At 34.7% G+C, this 16822-nt stretch overlaps 1 protein-coding gene across 1 annotated transcript in view; it reads left to right on the plus strand.

The window, feature by feature from the left end:
* Positions 1-16509, plus strand: part of LOC128990193 (ubiquitin carboxyl-terminal hydrolase 16) — a 30602-nt gene extending 14093 nt beyond the window's left edge. Inside the window, exons 5-15 of the mRNA XM_054412479.1 lie at positions 287-408; positions 648-778; positions 1969-2109; positions 3284-3511; positions 4568-4810; positions 6549-6744; positions 8245-9150; positions 10809-11105; positions 12933-13117; positions 14212-14295; positions 15389-16509. Coding sequence (XP_054268454.1) covers positions 287-408; positions 648-778; positions 1969-2109; positions 3284-3511; positions 4568-4810; positions 6549-6744; positions 8245-9150; positions 10809-11105; positions 12933-13117; positions 14212-14295; positions 15389-15532 — 2677 coding nt within the window. The 3' untranslated portion in view covers positions 15533-16509. The remainder of the gene's footprint in view (positions 1-286; positions 409-647; positions 779-1968; positions 2110-3283; positions 3512-4567; positions 4811-6548; positions 6745-8244; positions 9151-10808; positions 11106-12932; positions 13118-14211; positions 14296-15388) is intronic.
* The last annotated feature ends 313 nt before the right edge of the window (positions 16510-16822 follow it).

Here is a 16822-nt window from a genome sequence, read left to right on the forward strand (position 1 = left end):
AATTATTTAGTAAATTTTGTTAAACTATAAAAATTGGTATTGGTACCAAGAAATAACTAGTCTTGAAAATTCTGGAATTAGTCTTGAAAAATCTAGAAATTGGTCATGAATTGTGAGATGGACTCCCCTAATTTTGAATGAATTTTGAAATAAATTAGACACCCTGTAGAGAATTGAAAAATTGTAGTCTCGACACATCTTTAATTTCTAGGTTCATCATTTGTTAAAACATGATTAAGGATGTGTATTTAAAAATCAGTAGGTGAATTAATTATTGTAATTTCAGGTGTTTTATGTGTGAAAGAGATATTCCGATCGATGTATCAAAGAAAGTTCAGAGTTGTGCTGATTTTATCAAGAAACAGTACAGTGATAATTTACCTTTCAGCCCAGTCCGAGTAGAATCAGGTATGTGTGTGGTCTACCACCTTTATTTGATTTTTTTTGTAGAATTATGATGCATTGTTTGATTTCTGCAATAATTTTAGCTATTAAGTTAATTTAAATACCTTTTGATCCGAAGGTATGAAAAAAAAACTGGAATCAGAAAAAAGTCATTAATACATTGTCTTTGTTATATTTTTGTTCTATTGTCTTTGAAAATTCTTGTTTTATATTCACTTTGAATATTTCATGAATTTTTGCAGACTCGAAAAAAATGAATGGGACTGAAGGTTTAGATTTCTTGAAGGATGATATAACACCTAGGATGGCAGCTCTAAATAAGAGCATTAATAAAGATGAGGTTAAACCTGTCTTAAGCCTGCCCAAAGTGAGGGTAAGTTTCTTTTTGTTTTTTTCAGCTTACATTTTTCATACACATACATACAGTAGATAGGATGTATACATCTGTGAAAAAAGAAATATTGATGCCAGTGGTACGTACTGTACAGTCAAACCCTGACTAACCAATACAAAGGAGGCAAGGCCATTTTGCGTAACTTATTTTTAACAATCAATTGTTGAAATTTATAGGCTGTTTCGACTGTTGTGTTTCAAAACAGTGTTATTGTTATATGTTATTTCAATTATCATCATCTAAAAACTGTATAGGCCTAAACTAATAACTATAACAACAGTTGTTTATAACTACTGTATATAGGCCTAAACAAAATCTATTTCTAAAAATAATTGACAATTAATTTTCAAGTACAGATAGGGTTGCTCGGGTGGCAATCATTTTCACAGTGATTGCCGCAACAATGTCTCAGACCTAGCCGGGTCAACTTCACATCTTGGCAGACAAAAATTAAAATATTTTAACAGATTAAAATATTTTATTATGGATTCGGTTTACCCAGATTTCGGTGAGTGTGTATGTGAATGTGACATACTGTATATCCATTAACTCATTCATTCATTGTTTTTTGGTGGCCTAAATCTTTTAGAAATATATTTTGGTCAGTGCTCAAGATGTCTAATTTTACTAATTTTGCTTGTTTTATTGAACATAGCCTAACCTTTTCTTGCTAAATGATTATTTTTGCCGATCTCACTCTAAAGAGAGCAAACAATGGTATTATAGAAGTGAAATTTTTTTAGATTGCTCTAGCTCACTCTGTAATAGATGATCCATAAAATCAACGTTTGTTTATGATCCACAACAAAAAGTGACCTCTAATGTATTTTATCCATAGTTAAGTCAAATGTCAAATTGTACGGTAGGCCTATCCATGTTTTGTCATTGTTTGTGCAGATAGAATTTGATCATGAAAGTGATACTGAAACACTATAAAGGAATCAAGCATTCCAGACCCCTTAAATGTTTTTGGAAATAGGCTACTAGGGATTAAACTCAACGCCATTAAGCTGGCACAACATCTCATTGACACTGTTCATGCGCAAAACAGGCATTAAGTAAAACTAATCTGATTTGTTTTGTAGTTCATAATTACAATGTTTGATTCCTTTCTGGAGACTTGAGAGATTCAAACTCCAAGAGTAAAGAGTTGGTTGTGTTTGCAACAGGGGCTGTCAAACCTGGGCAACACATGTTTCTTCAACTCCGTGCTGCAGTGTCTCGCCCAGACCCCGGGACTAGTGGACTTGTTGAAGGAGATGGACGTCCCTGGAGAGAAGTTCCCTGTGGACGTGAAAGGAGTCACCATTGTGAGTGCAGAAATTCAATTAAATGAAATGTTTATTCGTCATATAAAGCTTACAAAACTGTGATTATTCACATATAAACATATGACATGTCAATACAAATAATACCGTATGCTAAATTAGTACAGAAAATCATCTAGTGAGTTAAGATGAGATTAAAATATTTCGTTCAGCTTCAATTTATTCTGGGATGTCATTGTAAATTTTCCTACTTATGTTCCATAGTGACCCTTCACACTCTGTTTTGTGCACAAGATATTGAAGATATCATTCCTTTGTCGGGTGTTAGAAGACTGTAATGTTTAGACACAAATTCCTCATTATTTATGGTTTACAAAGGTGCACTAAGAAACAGACTATCTCAGTTGTGATATTTAACTCACCTTCATATTGCTATCATAATTATTTCAGTTATCTAACGAGACTAGGCCATCCATATATTTTGTCTTTCCCACTGTACAGTAGAGTTAAAACTCAGACAATCTTGTATCCGAACTTCTTTGTTTAACTGATTTTTCCTTTGGCCGATCAAGTTTTGTGAAATCGTCTGTTATTTCTGTGTGTTCATTATGACTGTACAATAGAGCAGGTACATCAAGACACCCCTTTTTGCCCTCCTATCTGTACTCAAAAGATTCACACCACTTACTTTCTGATCGCATACCTCACAGTTCGACAACTCCTCATACTTGCATTAGTCTCTTCTACCCATATTACTGTGCGGAACGGATACCTGTGCCTGAGTGGGGGAGCCTCGCTTCTAGTTCCAGTTACACTAGCGACGTTTCTAATTTGTTGGTTACTTATGATGTATTTTGTTATAATGGCTTAAAAATTAAAAAATTTTGCGGTTTTAGTGGTAGACTAACTTAACACTTTGTTTATAATTGGCAATGGTGAAACTGAATTGATAATATCGACACATTTACAGTGCTCTTGTTATTTTCTGTGTTACCTGACCTTTCCTCAGCCAGTTTACAATGCGTGATTTTTTCCAGTTCTAAGTTCTGTGACCACCCAGTAATAATAGATGTAAAAAAAATTATTGTAGGGCCGCCAACAAAATTAGGCTCTAGGGAACACGGACAATAATTTTAGGAACTGTTGATTAAAAACAGGTTTAGAGGATTCCTTTTGATTCATTTCGGTATGTTGATACTACTGATGTCTGTTGCAGGACGCTGTGCTAAAGAGACCCAAGGGCCCACTAGTGAGTGCCCCGCTGGCAGATATCCTGACAGAAGTGGCGGGGGTGCCTGGCGGTGGTGACTGTCACACAGTCAACCCTCGCAAGCTACTAGACGCCCTCACCTCCAAGTGTCCACAGTTTGAGGGTGGTGATCAACACGACGCACACGAACTGTTGAGACACCTCTTGGATTCTGTGCATAACGAGGACCTCCGGGTTAGCTGAGAGCTTTCTTTCTTATTAAAGCTGGGTTTTCCTAGGCGCAGAAGCGGAGAGCGGAAAAGAGATTAACATGGTGTACAACAGTAACATTATATTACCTAAGACAAGTGGAGTCCGCTCTCCACTTCTGCGCCTAGGAAAACCTGGCTTAATGCTAGTGTCTACTCTATTAAAATTGTGAATGGAAAAATCACAAAAGTTTGAGGGAAAGAGTCCAAATTTCTTAAATGTTTATGAGGTATGCGGGCGATCAAAGCTGTCCCGTTGTGGAGTTTGCCGTTGTCACTACAGCCAAGACATGTTTGAACTTGATTTTGTATCTGACATCTTCTGTTGTCTGTTGCTTTCCCTACCTTCAGTGACTAGAGTTTCCATCCAACAGCCAAGTTGTTGGTGAGTCAATGGCTCAGTCGATACACAACATTAATTTTTTAAATTATCAATTAACAATGATCAGTGTCATCAAAACCGCAAAATATGCGAATGTGTGTTGCTGCGATCGCGCGATAGGGTTGCTGGTGTCGCCGAGACTGCAAGATATGCCCACGGGTATTCCCGCGATCGCGGTAGATGATAACTGGTGTTACCTTACCTACTAGTTATACTGTTTTAATATGTTGTATAAAATATTATTTTTTGGAAAAGTTTTGTTTCAAAGTTATAGTGCCAGCCAGTTATTGAAAAAATAAATAATACAATTTCTAACTTACTATTTCTGAAGTAAATTTTTAAATACATTAGTTAAATGCATTACCTGTGTGATAAAAATGATGAATTAAAAAAAAAATCTTTTAAAAGTTTTTACTTAATATAAAACGGCGTGATAAAGCTTAAAGTAGGGAATAAAATTCTTAAAATTCAGGAATTTGTCTTGAAATCTTGAAATTTTTAAACCTGATTTAGTAGACACCATGAAATGGTAGAGTGTGTTTCAACAGGAGGTTGTTACAATCATCCAAAATCAGAACCACGTTAAGGTGCAAGCAAATCCGAATCAGAGAGTCCACTGCATAAGTGACCAGATTAATACAATATCCATTAATTTTGCAGAGGTACCAGAAAGCAATACTTGACCACATCGGCTACAACAACAACAACTTGGACGAGCTGGAGGAAGACAAGAAGAAGTTTGCCAAGTCAGTGAACCAGTTGGTGTGTGACACGATCCCCATCCGGCCTGACCAGGTTTTCAAAGGGTCGTTGGTCAGCATCCTACAGTGCACTGTCTGCTACAACAAGTCCGAGCGGGAAGAACCGTTTTTGGACCTTAGTCTTCCAGTTGCCCAAGAGAAGGTAAGAGATTGACTTTTCATGCTATTTCTGTTTATAAGTTAGGTACCTCGTTGTCATCATTGCACTATATATCATTAGATTTATAGTTGTGAGCTTTATAGCTTCATTTTTTAAATTTCAAAAGAAGATAGTAAAAATGGTTTAAATTAAAACACAACACTATCTGTGCAATTGGTACTGTGGCTGGACTTTGTTTTGTTTGTTTGTTACGAAATGCCAATTTGCAATTTTTGTTAAAATGTTAATTTTGTGTTCATAATTTTGGCAAACTTTTGAAATTCTAAAATGGAGCTATAGTGTCTGAAACTAGTAATTTAATAACAGAGACTTGAGTGATGATAGGAAAAGGCTTGTATAAAGTTATTATAAGAATAAGTCTACCAGGAAATTTAAGTAGGTAGTTAAACACTCTTACAAGACATATAGCTACAATATGAATTATTAAGTCAAGATGGAATAAAATCAAGAAAATTCCTATTGCTACAGTTTTTTAAATTCTTTTTTTCATAACAAAGTAAAACACCACAACAAACCAATATTTTAAATTTTCCAATAAAAAATATATAGCCTAAAACAAATACCTTAGATAAAATTTTACTTTCTTAATCCCCAGCTTGAATAAGTACTGTACAAACCCGATATAGTACTTGACCTGAATCTAAAATGTCATTACCCACAGATCTCTAATTTTAACTAAGATTTAATATGTTTTGTTCACTTTACCTGAGCTTGCTGAAAACTGAATAGTACACCTGAAATATTGTAACTGTTGTGTACTTCACCGATTAATAGGGATGGTCAAGTCTCGAAATTTCAGGAAATTTTCGGGAAATTTTCAATCTCGTTACACGAGACGAGATTACTTTTTGGCCGAGATTTTTATCGAGACGAGAATTAAAAAAAAAAAAAAAAAAAAAAATTAAAAACGCCTGCAGAAAGTCAATGCAATACCCGCAATACAGGAGCGTGTTGTAGTTGCGTTTCCTTTTCGAAGGCGTTCTTATTTAATTAATTCTTTTAATGTAAATATTACTTTAATTCTTTTAATGTAAATATTACTTTCATTATTTTAATAATATTACTTTAATAACATTTGAGAAGTTTTGTTAAGTGTAAGCAGTGTGAGGAATGTTTTATTACTATAAAAAAGTCAAAACAAGTAACTATTTTATAAAAATTAATATTGCTTTTATTTTATGATTTATTTTATTTTAGGATAAGTTGAACTCTATCCTAACTGATATCACCATGTTTCCTAATCGTAGGCATTTTTAATAAGTTAGGCGTGATTAATAAAAAAATGTTATGCTGATGTTATTTAATGAAAGATTGTAAATATTCTTGCCTATTATCATTATTTTAGTATTTAAAAGGTCATCTAACAATGTTACAAAATCAGGTAAAAATTTCAAACGTGCATTTCCCGTTGTGTATGAGAAGAGAAATCTCGTCTCGATCTCGTCTCGAAATTTTATGAGAAATAAAAAATCTCGTCTCGTCTCGTCTCGAACTAAAAATCTAATCTCGTCCATCCCTACCGATTAATTAAGTACTAATTTAATTATACAATTTTGTACCTTACTGAACTTTGCTTATCTCAAATTTTCCAACTCCAGACTCCTAGATAATAATGAGCGCCTAAGGCTTAGTCAAATATATTTTTAACAACTATAATTATTCTATTGAAATATAGTTCTCCAAAATTTTCCAACATAATCTTCTACTCAATTTGTTGTAGGCTCAACCTCCGACTGTCCGAAAGAAACAAAACTGCAACAGCCCTGTGGAGGAGGAACATGGTTCTCTTGAGCGGAAGGATACTAAATCAAAACATCAACTGAAGAAGGAAGCAAAGGTGGCAAGAAAAAATGCTAAGAGACAAGGCAAGAAAGATAAAAATGGAGAATTCACCATTGAGGAAGAAGATAAAAAAGGTATATTTGTAGTTTTTGCTTTTGTTGAGTGTGACAAGACTGATTGACAGTTCAGTGACATGGATTATAATCCTTACTTGTTTCATCACTGTAGTAATAGGCCTAGGCATCAAAATTATATTTAACTATGCAGCATAACATTAAAATGTATTTTAAGATGGTAATATGGACAAATAAACTTGTCAGGGATATAGGCCTATAAACTTTTAACACATTCATTATGTACAGAAGCTCCGCTCGAGAAAAGCGCAAGATTCTAGTTTTTTTTAATAGCTTGATTTTGTCATAAATCTCAGGCAATTGCAATATTCTTCATTATCTAGACTTTGTATATACAAATGTTTCCTCAAATCCTTTCTTCTTTTCATCCTCAATTCTTTATTCTTTTTGTATTCGATTTAGTAGAAATATTCCTTTGGCAATAAGTCTTTTTGTAAGAATATCAAGAGCCACTTTCTACAATATTTCTGAAAAGATTTGGTTTTAAACAAATGAATGACTCTTAACAATATTCTAGAGATACTCTTAAAATTTGCACAAATTAAATATATATATGGACTCTTCATACTACAGTAGAACTCAAAGCATCCGGATCAATAGAGACTAAACCCTTTCTGGTTACTTGGAAAACATTTTCTTTAATTAAAAAGAACAAAAGCAGTTAACTAATATGTACGTTTAAAAAAATATAGTGCAAACAAAAAAAAGCATTATCCAGTACTACATTTCTTTCTTTTTTATATACAAACTAGCTGTAACCCGCGGGCTTTGCCCCGTTTAACTTCTTAATTTTCAAGATGATCTCGTTCGCATGGCTCAATCACGTCCTGGTTGAAGTTCGTTCGCTACGCTCACTCACCTTTAGGTTGGAGCTCGTTCGCTACGCTCACTCACCTTTAGGTTGGAGCTCGTTCGCTGCGCTCACTTGCCTTCAGGTTAGCTCGTTCGCTACGCTAACTCGCCTCCAGGTTGAAGTTCGTTCGCTACGCTCACTCACCTTTTGGTTGCAAATTAGCTGTTGTCATAAATGTAAAAGAAATAATAGTGCTGCACCCTGTTGTAATCCTTGTAACTTTAATGCTATTGAACATCATAGAACAGAACCAACTTGTTTAATTGAAACAGCTGTTAAGATTCATTAATTCCATTTCTCATAAGGTTAACATGGGAAACTCCAGAGCCACTGTGGCGGAGCCGATTGGACAGATCACGAAATTGATGGTGTATAAACCTATTCCATGAAATTCTACACGTATATACCAAGTTTTGTGGCCATCGGTCCAGCGGTGTCTGAGTTTATCACTGCCAAATATACCAACATCCTCTTTTATACTTATAGATATGTATAGTGCTGCAAACTGTAAACAGTAATGAACTTAATTTTCTGGTTGATTTTCTTGTTTGTCTTGGATGTGATCCGGATGGTTGGTTTGAATAATTTGAGTTCTACCATACCATACTTGGGCATTTTTAAATCCTAATAATTTCTCTTTTTAACAGATTCCAAGGATGGAGAGCAGAGTGATGCGGACGTGGAGGACAACGAAGACAACGCCTGCGAGGAACAAGATCAGAAAACAGAGATTGTAGAGTCTGGATACAGCTCAGAAAAACAGATGTCCGCCCGGGGTAGTCCAGTTACAACCCAGAGTCCCGAGGACGAGAAAACTACAACATCGCCTGTGCTGCAGAATCAAGCCAGTAATGTGATACCAGGCGTGTACTCATCTGAGGACCCTGAAACTCTACTGGCCAAGAGAGCAGAGTCTGGTCTAGGATCCATCCAGGAGTTGACAGTAGCAATACCAGAAGAAATAAACACAGAGTGTAACAGTCAAGACTCTGTACGAGTCAACGCCTCCAACGGATCTCCGGATATAAGCTCAGACAGTCAACAAAGTAGTTTTAGAAACGTAGACTTGTCTTTGTCGAGTTCCTCAGATTACAAACTACCTCCGAGCAGTGACAGCCAGGTAGACCGCAACACGATGATCTATGATTGGAACTGCAGCGGTGATGTGAAATTGCTGAGTCAAGACAGTAGTTCGTTGAGTGTTTCACTCAGTCCTCTGTGCGGATCTGGATCACACTCACAGAAGAACAGTCCTGGTAGTAATGACAACATGAGTATGTGTGCTAGTCTGCAACACAGCAACGAAATGTCCGTCTGCAACAGCCTCCCCGAGAATGTGTCTATGATTCTCAACAGTCCGGTTAAAAGTCGAGAAGACAACAGTGGTAGCGACGAGAGACCGGAGTCGAGAATGGAATGTCGGAATCGAAGCAGTCCTGTGGAACCCAGAGAGATAACGGAATTGGACTCTGGACTGTTAAAACTCTCCCTGGAGGGAATGACTTGTGCTGATATGGACACTGATGGTGCAGAGGATGTGAAAGTTGACACAGGTAACTTGATGAGATGTACGATACGGGTACCGTCAAATATGCAATTTCATGAAGCACTCTACACTATTCTGGGCTTACATTTCACCCCATTTACGTTTTCACAGAACTTTAGTGATAAGAAATATGTGTATTATCTTTTTACATCCCTATAACTGCAAAAACATCCTTTTCGATTATATTCTAGTTACTGCACATTGGCGTATTACAATTTGGTGCATTTTCATAAAGCTTTTTTACATTTTTATTTTTATACGCCTCAGCAAATTATCAGTGGAAGCTGGATAACAAAACACTTCACCCACTTATCAAAAAGACTATTTGAAATCCTTTTGGGTTAAAATTGAGACTAAATTGTATTCCTTAATAACAAAATTTCTCAATATAGGCTAAATTAATGTTCTTGAGATTGATTTTGTTAAGATTTTAGGACATTTTAGAATATAACTTATTAGCTTTGTTTACTTTTTTGTATACAATACTTCTAAAATCACCTCACAAAAACTCTAGAAGCTCTCTTCAACCATTCTTCCATTCTATCTAAGCTTTGTTGCTACTCAAACACCGAAAAAATACATTTCTTTGGCATTAGCTTTTCTTATTTCAAAGACTTGCAGAAACAAAATACATTTTCAAGGATAGACAAAACGTAAAAAAACTATAATTCTCAACTATACCCAAGTAGACTTAACTTCAGCAACACATCTTTGCGAGCGTTTTATTTCGATTGTATTTTCATTTGAAAACTATGAGAGTTGTCTATAAATTTAAGTGTTCAACAAACTCCAATGCGGTCAATTGAGCTTGTTCAAATCTTACTTGACCTAGTTTAGAGCTCCTTGTTGGAGACTAGTGATGTGTCAAAACCGAATCTCAAATCTCAAAACCATCAAAACTTAGGAAAAGTTTTGATTTCGAGATTCGATCACCAAGTTTCGAGATTCAAAAGTTTCGAAATTGAAGATTTTGACAGTTTTATTTTTGAAACTGCTGACGTTTTTTTGTGCTATTGTAATGGTTTTTAACACTGTTTCCAAACAAGCTGGTAGCAACAGAGCAAACCATTATCAGTAATGAAACAAGAAAATTTGATTCTGAACTTCAAAAGGTATCTTAAATACTATAACTGGTATAACTTAGTTTCACATCAATACTAAACACAAAGAAATATTGATCACTAAATGTTCTAATTAATCTAATATTCATGTTTATGTTGGTGTTAGAAGTTTAATTTATTTTTTTGTTGGTTGTTTATGAACAATCATGTTGTATTGGGTTTTAAGATTATCAGTCATATTCACATATTTTATGTTATGTCACGGTCAGGAGTATCTCTTTCAGTTTTGATTGCATACAACATTTTATGATTATGTGTATTTTTTGTAACCTTGACCTTTGTAACCAGCTAAGTAAAAAGGTTTCGCCTTTGGGTTTTGAGATTCGAGATTCGGGATTCGATTTTTTAAGTTTAGGTTTTTTTGGTTTTGAGATTTGAAATTTCTGGTTTTGACCATCACTATTGGAGACCTTAATATACAAACCGCACCCGCATTACAGAGTTAGCTCAATTGTATAAAGCTTTTACAGGATTGTGGTCACTTGTAGTATTCTTTACTGGAATTGTGATTTGTTCACATAACTTATACCTTGTTTGTTAACAGCTGATTCTCCAACACACGTCGGCAGTTTCAAGGGTGCGATCCCTCTCCCCCCTCCTCAACCCCCTACACAGCTGTTCTCTGCCCCGTATACGTTTGTACACCCCTCTCCTTCTGTGCCGTCTCTTCCTGCCATCCCTCGATACTCCCCCTCTACCTCAACGTCCTACTTCCCCAGACAGAGGATCGAAGAGGGCGAATGCTCACTGCATTCTTGTCTCACCCAGTTCACCTGCATCGAGGTGCTTGCCGGTGCCAACAAAACACACTGCGAAGCTTGCACTGAGCGGCTCAACAAAGGTACACTAGACTTTAGACAGGGTTTGTCACAAAAGTGTTGCATTGGATCTAATTGTCACACAAAGGTTTAAGACCAGTGTCTCAACGTATAATGTTAAAATTGTGTGATAGTATCCAAAAGTACAGTGAGAAAAACGTAGACTATCTATGTTCTTTGGACCTTATGAAAAAAGCGGTTTATTGACGGAAAAGTAGCTGGCTGCAAGCACTTGTCAGTTGCCTTTACTGCATACTAATCAAGTACTTGCAGCCAGCTACTTGTCGTCTTAACTTTCCCCGTTATTAAGCCACTTAAGACTAAATTAAACATCACAGTTTGTACATTTGAAATACTGGTACTAGAATCGTCATACAGTCTAAACAGTACATTGCCTGGTTCTGTTGCACTAAGTCTATAGTCCTCGCCACCCTAACTTGAGGCAGCCCAAGTCCGCACTAGAAATATGGCGTGTAAAATGTTGGTGAAGTACACCAGTAGCATTGACTATTGGATACAGAAGTAGACATCCCATATATATGGACCAGCTGTTGCCAATTTTAGCGAATTTCCCATATAGGGAATAAGCTATTACCGTAGTACTCATGGTAAGACCTGGACGCGGGACCGATTTTTTTTTTCGTTTCGAGGTCCCTAGAGGCCAAAAACACCATCCGTTCAAATTCATATATATATATATTTATATATATATATATATATATTTATATATATATATATATATATGTCCGTTAGCACGATAACTCGAGCAAAAATGATCCGATTTTGATTAAATTTGGTACAAACGTGTAAACCTACGTTTATTCGAACGGGTTCGCGATCCAGCATGATCGGACCATGGGAACGGGGGTTTTATGGGGTAAAAATAGGTTTTTCGCATTTTTGACCCTAAAAACATAAAATTTAGCATTTTCTTTCCAAACCATTTTGTAGAGCTTAAAAAAAAAAATTTAATATATTGAAGCGTTATTATGCGCCTAATGGTTACGGAGAAAATTCCAAAAAATTGTAAATTTAAAATTCCCATGTTATTCTTATGGAGAATAAGTAAACTGTTGTAGTTTGCTTGTTTATGAACATATTTTGATCAAATTTGGAAAATGTTTTTATTTCTTACTAACTATTAACACTAAAAAAAAAACAGTTTTACCTCCCTGATGCAGCAAACCTAAGTACTTGTTAAACTAATTCTATTTAAATCGGGAATAAATGTTATATTTTTAAGTAGACATTTCAGTGTAAATCAAATCAGTCAAATGGAAATTCACTTAGTCTGCAGGTTTGCTGCGGCGGGGGTATTTTACTAAACAAAATGTAGTTGTGTGAGCCAGTCACAGAATGCTCTACTAGTGTCTAAAATTCTATTTGCTACCTTACTTTTTGTTGCTGACAAACTTGATGGGTCATAATAGTTGCTATAGCTCAACAACTTTAACATGGGGATCGAATGTCTACCAGTAGGCACATTTTTTTAAAATTCTGATGTAAGGTTATGGCCAGCATATCTATGGCAAACAAAGCTTAGCTTTATTATTGACGTTATTATGATGAACAAGACTAAAGTCCAGAAATAGTATGCTGGTGTGCAAACCATGTATTAGTGTCACCCTGCTCTTTGTGCCTAAATGGAGGAGGATGTTTTAAAAAAAAAGTTGTAGAGTCTTTTAAAAAGAAAGTTGTAGAGTCAGTCTCATTTCGAACAAGTAACTAACATCTTAAATGTCTTAAAACATTCCAAGAGACTTCTCTAAACATTTAATTAATATTAATTTGTTGTTTTTTCTTACCCATTGATCCCATTTATTTACTCTGATAATTTATGTTTCACGTAGGTAATAAAGAAGGCAAGCCAGTTTACCAGAACTCTACCAAACAACTGCTCATCAGTAAGCTACCTCCAGTCATCATCTTTCATCTGAAGAGGTTCCAGGTGCAAAGATGTTCGTTTAAGAAGATATCACGGCATGTCGACTTCCCTCTAGTACTGGACGTAGCACAGTTTTGTTCCATAAATGAGGTAAATCACAGACTTCTAGGCTTAAAAAGTCACTTTTACCTTTGTTAAAATTTTGAATAACTGAAGGATAGTTTGTGGAGGAAAAGAGTACTAACATGGAAATGCTTTAAGGAAGAAGGAATTGACACAACTAACTTACCCTAGAACAGAGTTCCAGGTGGTTTTGACAGCACACAAAAGTTCCACACATAATTAATTTGATATTTCACCCCTACAAGACGGTTTCTTTGGAAGAACTAAAATTGCAGCTATTAAACTAGCACTGTTTGAGCTCTAAATCAGTATTGTATTATGTATATCTTAGCAAATCCTCATAAAAATGTATTTCCAGTCAGTTGTATAAAATTAAGTAAAATGTACAAAGTAAATATTTAAAAAGGTCATTATAAAACAACATTAGTTCCCGAATAAATGAGCTGGGCTGTTTGCATTTTGCAATGATCGAAACGTTAGAAGATTTCCCTTTTTTTTGCAGAAGTTTTTGGACTAGGTTTTTCAGACTTGGAACCATTAGCTTATGCATCAATAGTCAATAAGGTCTGCTCGCTACCTTGTTGTTTTGCTTCTGTAGCTGGAAGTCATACTTTTTAAAAATGCCACGTTTTTAAACGCACAAAAAAGTTTAAAATAATTTATAAATATGTTGAGAGAATAAATATTTGTAAATATGAAAAACATGGGGCACATGCTAATTTACAATTAACTACACCTATTGAACTATTATGATCTATTGCATGCGCCCTACGTTTTTCGTTTTAAATCTTACAAATATTTATTATCTCAACATATTTATAAATTATTTTCTACTTTTTAGTGTGTTTAAAAACGTGGCATTTTTAAAAAGTATTCTTATTTATAAATTATTTAACCTGATGTTCACATTATGGTACTTTTTAGCTACTGAGTAGAGTTTTTGTGTGGATTGTAATTTAAAGCGCTAAGATTAAATTAAAACATTACAAGATGCCTTTCCAACAGTCTTTAATTGAAATATAAGCAAAATTGAAAAATTTTGGCTATCATGTGTTCTGAAATATTTTTATATGTATGTCTTATTTGCCATTGTAATCTGATGATTTATATTTTGTTTCCAGAATGAACCAATTCTCTATTCATTGTACGGTGTTGTCGAGCACAGTGGAACTCTACATGGAGGACACTATGTAGCCTATGTCAAGGTAAATAATATCTCAAGTACCTTGTTGATTGACAAAATTTATCTTTAAACGATTTATACAGAATTTTTCTTGTAATTGTTTATGGTTCTCTCTAGCTATAACTCTAGTTAATAATTACGGTAGATAAAAGTGAATCATTAGATTGCTATGCTCTTTAAAACAACTAAAAAATAAAACCTTATACAATATGCTAAATGCAATCAAATTTTGGTGAGTCGGTGGCTCAGTTGGTAGCGTCACAGACTTCGGGCCCAAGGCAGCGATGTCGTGGGTTCGGATACTTGTCACTGCCGCAAACATTTTATCAATACAGTTAACCTTCGTACTGTACCGGCTCACCCCTTGGTTTGCTGGATACGTTCTACGCACAGGTCTGTAGTCTATGTGGGCGGTCTATGTAATTATTATTTTATTAGCTAGGCTACTATTATTTAACTTCGTTAAAACTGTATTCAAGCTCTTGTTGGCTGCTAGATAACATCAAAAGTTCAATTCACTAATCAGGTAACATTTTTAGACGTGCTCCATTTGTTTGAAAATAATTTTAGAAGTCGGCCCCGACTAATTATAATGTGTATAGTGGTTATAGTTCTTGCCTTCAAATCTGAAGGTTGCTGGGTTGATTCCAAACAAGATTGTTTCCAGACCTAGATGCCATTTGTCATTGAACAATGAATTAATAATGCTGTCCAACAAAAAGGTTGACGTTGGATAGTAACAAGACCAGATTCTGGACCGTTCCCTTTTAAAACGTAAAAATGTCATTGGTGTAGAAAACGCAAAAAAAAATATTAGTGACAGTCTGGGTAGTTGAGTGCTTATAGTCCTTGCCTTGAAATTTAAAGAAAGCTGGTTCTTCCCAAAAAGTGTCGATTCTTGAAACTAGATGCAAATGTTCTGAATTGGTGGTACAATGGCATCTTGGTCCTGAATTGACAATTTGAACCATATAATTTTTCTAATCAGAAAGTAAAAAGTTAGTTAGAAAGGTTTGGAAAGTTACCTTGAAAAAAAATCATTAAAATTATAATTTTCTTTGAAAGAAGCACAAAATAAATAAAGTAAACCTAACTCTTGGCTGATTATGTCACAGGTTAGATCCCACGCAGACCGAAGACCAGGACAACCTCCGCCAGGACGATGGTATTACATCAGCGACTCCCGCGTTAGTGACGTCGACGAAAATACCGTGCTCAAGACTCAAGCTTACCTCCTATTTTACGAACGAATATTCTAGCTCTAAGTAGTTATTTATTTGTAAATTTGATAATATATTGTATACATGTAATTTATTGTTTAGCGGATATACATACTTGTACAGTAATAGTGTGTCCTTTACTCAAATGGGAAAGTGGAAACTGAATACCTCATCTCGATTATCTCATTTAAGCGGAATCGATTACGTCGTATATTGGTATCAATTATGTTGAAGGTTTTTAATTTTTGTTGTAACTTGTTATTTGTTGACTTTTGAATCAAGGTATGTTCTTTTACAAGACATTAATGAGATTAGTTTTGCTGAAATGTGTGATCGTACTTCACAATGTCCTGATCATTGGTTGTTTTATGTTTAAGAGGTTTCAGGTAAACTCGCCACTTGTTGAATGGTAACTGCTAGGATCGTAGGATCACAAGACTGACTATCATCTCTCACTCTCCATAATGTGGTTGTTAGTGCTAGTAGCCTATTATAACTCAGTGGTCATAGGTTTTATACTGATCAGTGATTAATCTAACGAGTATTGTGATTTTTTAAATCTTTTTTTACTGACAACTTATATCGCGCAAATGATCATCACAATGTTGTCGTCAATGTGACTTGTGTGTCAAAATGTCTATAGGATAAAATGTGATACTTTGTTTAAAAATTAAAGTTTTTACAAACTATATAAAACACTGGGTGTTATGTTTTAGAATTTGTTTATGTTTACTATCAGCTTTGTGTAATGAGATATCCTAATTGCTCAAAAGCAAATGATAACTTTGTTTGAAAAACTTGTTTGGACAAAACTGATTTTATCTGAAGGTAATTTTTTTAAGCAGCTTCATACGTTTTGTGCATGTATTTATTTGTTTTAATTTTTATTAACTGTAAATTTGAGTAAAAATTTAGTAATATGAATGAAACTATAATTATATAACTTGCACTAATTTGGAAGTTATGTAATTTTAAATTGAAATATAAATTATTATTTTGTATATAAAAGATTGTATTATTGATTAACATGTCTTTAACCTATAGTCTTCACATACATATATTGTTGGAAACATTTAAAAGTTGGTTTAGCAACCAATGGTTTTGAAAATGATCATTGGCTTAAATTCAAGGATGTCAGAGCTTATTAGTAATGCAAAAACTGGTAATTTTATATCAAGGAGATTTTTCCCGTTTTAATGAATCGTAATAGCAAAAAAAAAAAAAATCTTAATTAAGTTAGTAATAAGGCTATTTACTATATCATTTACTAGTGTATATGCTAGTACATGCGAATTCAAGCAGTTGCAAGCATTACAGGAGTTATTTGAA

Source organism: Macrosteles quadrilineatus, unplaced genomic scaffold, assembly GCF_028750875.1.
Source record: "Macrosteles quadrilineatus isolate MER2022 unplaced genomic scaffold, UCM_ALF_1.0 Scaffold_3__2_contigs__length_128488019, whole genome shotgun sequence".
NCBI classification, from domain to species: Eukaryota; Metazoa; Arthropoda; class Insecta; order Hemiptera; family Cicadellidae; genus Macrosteles; species Macrosteles quadrilineatus.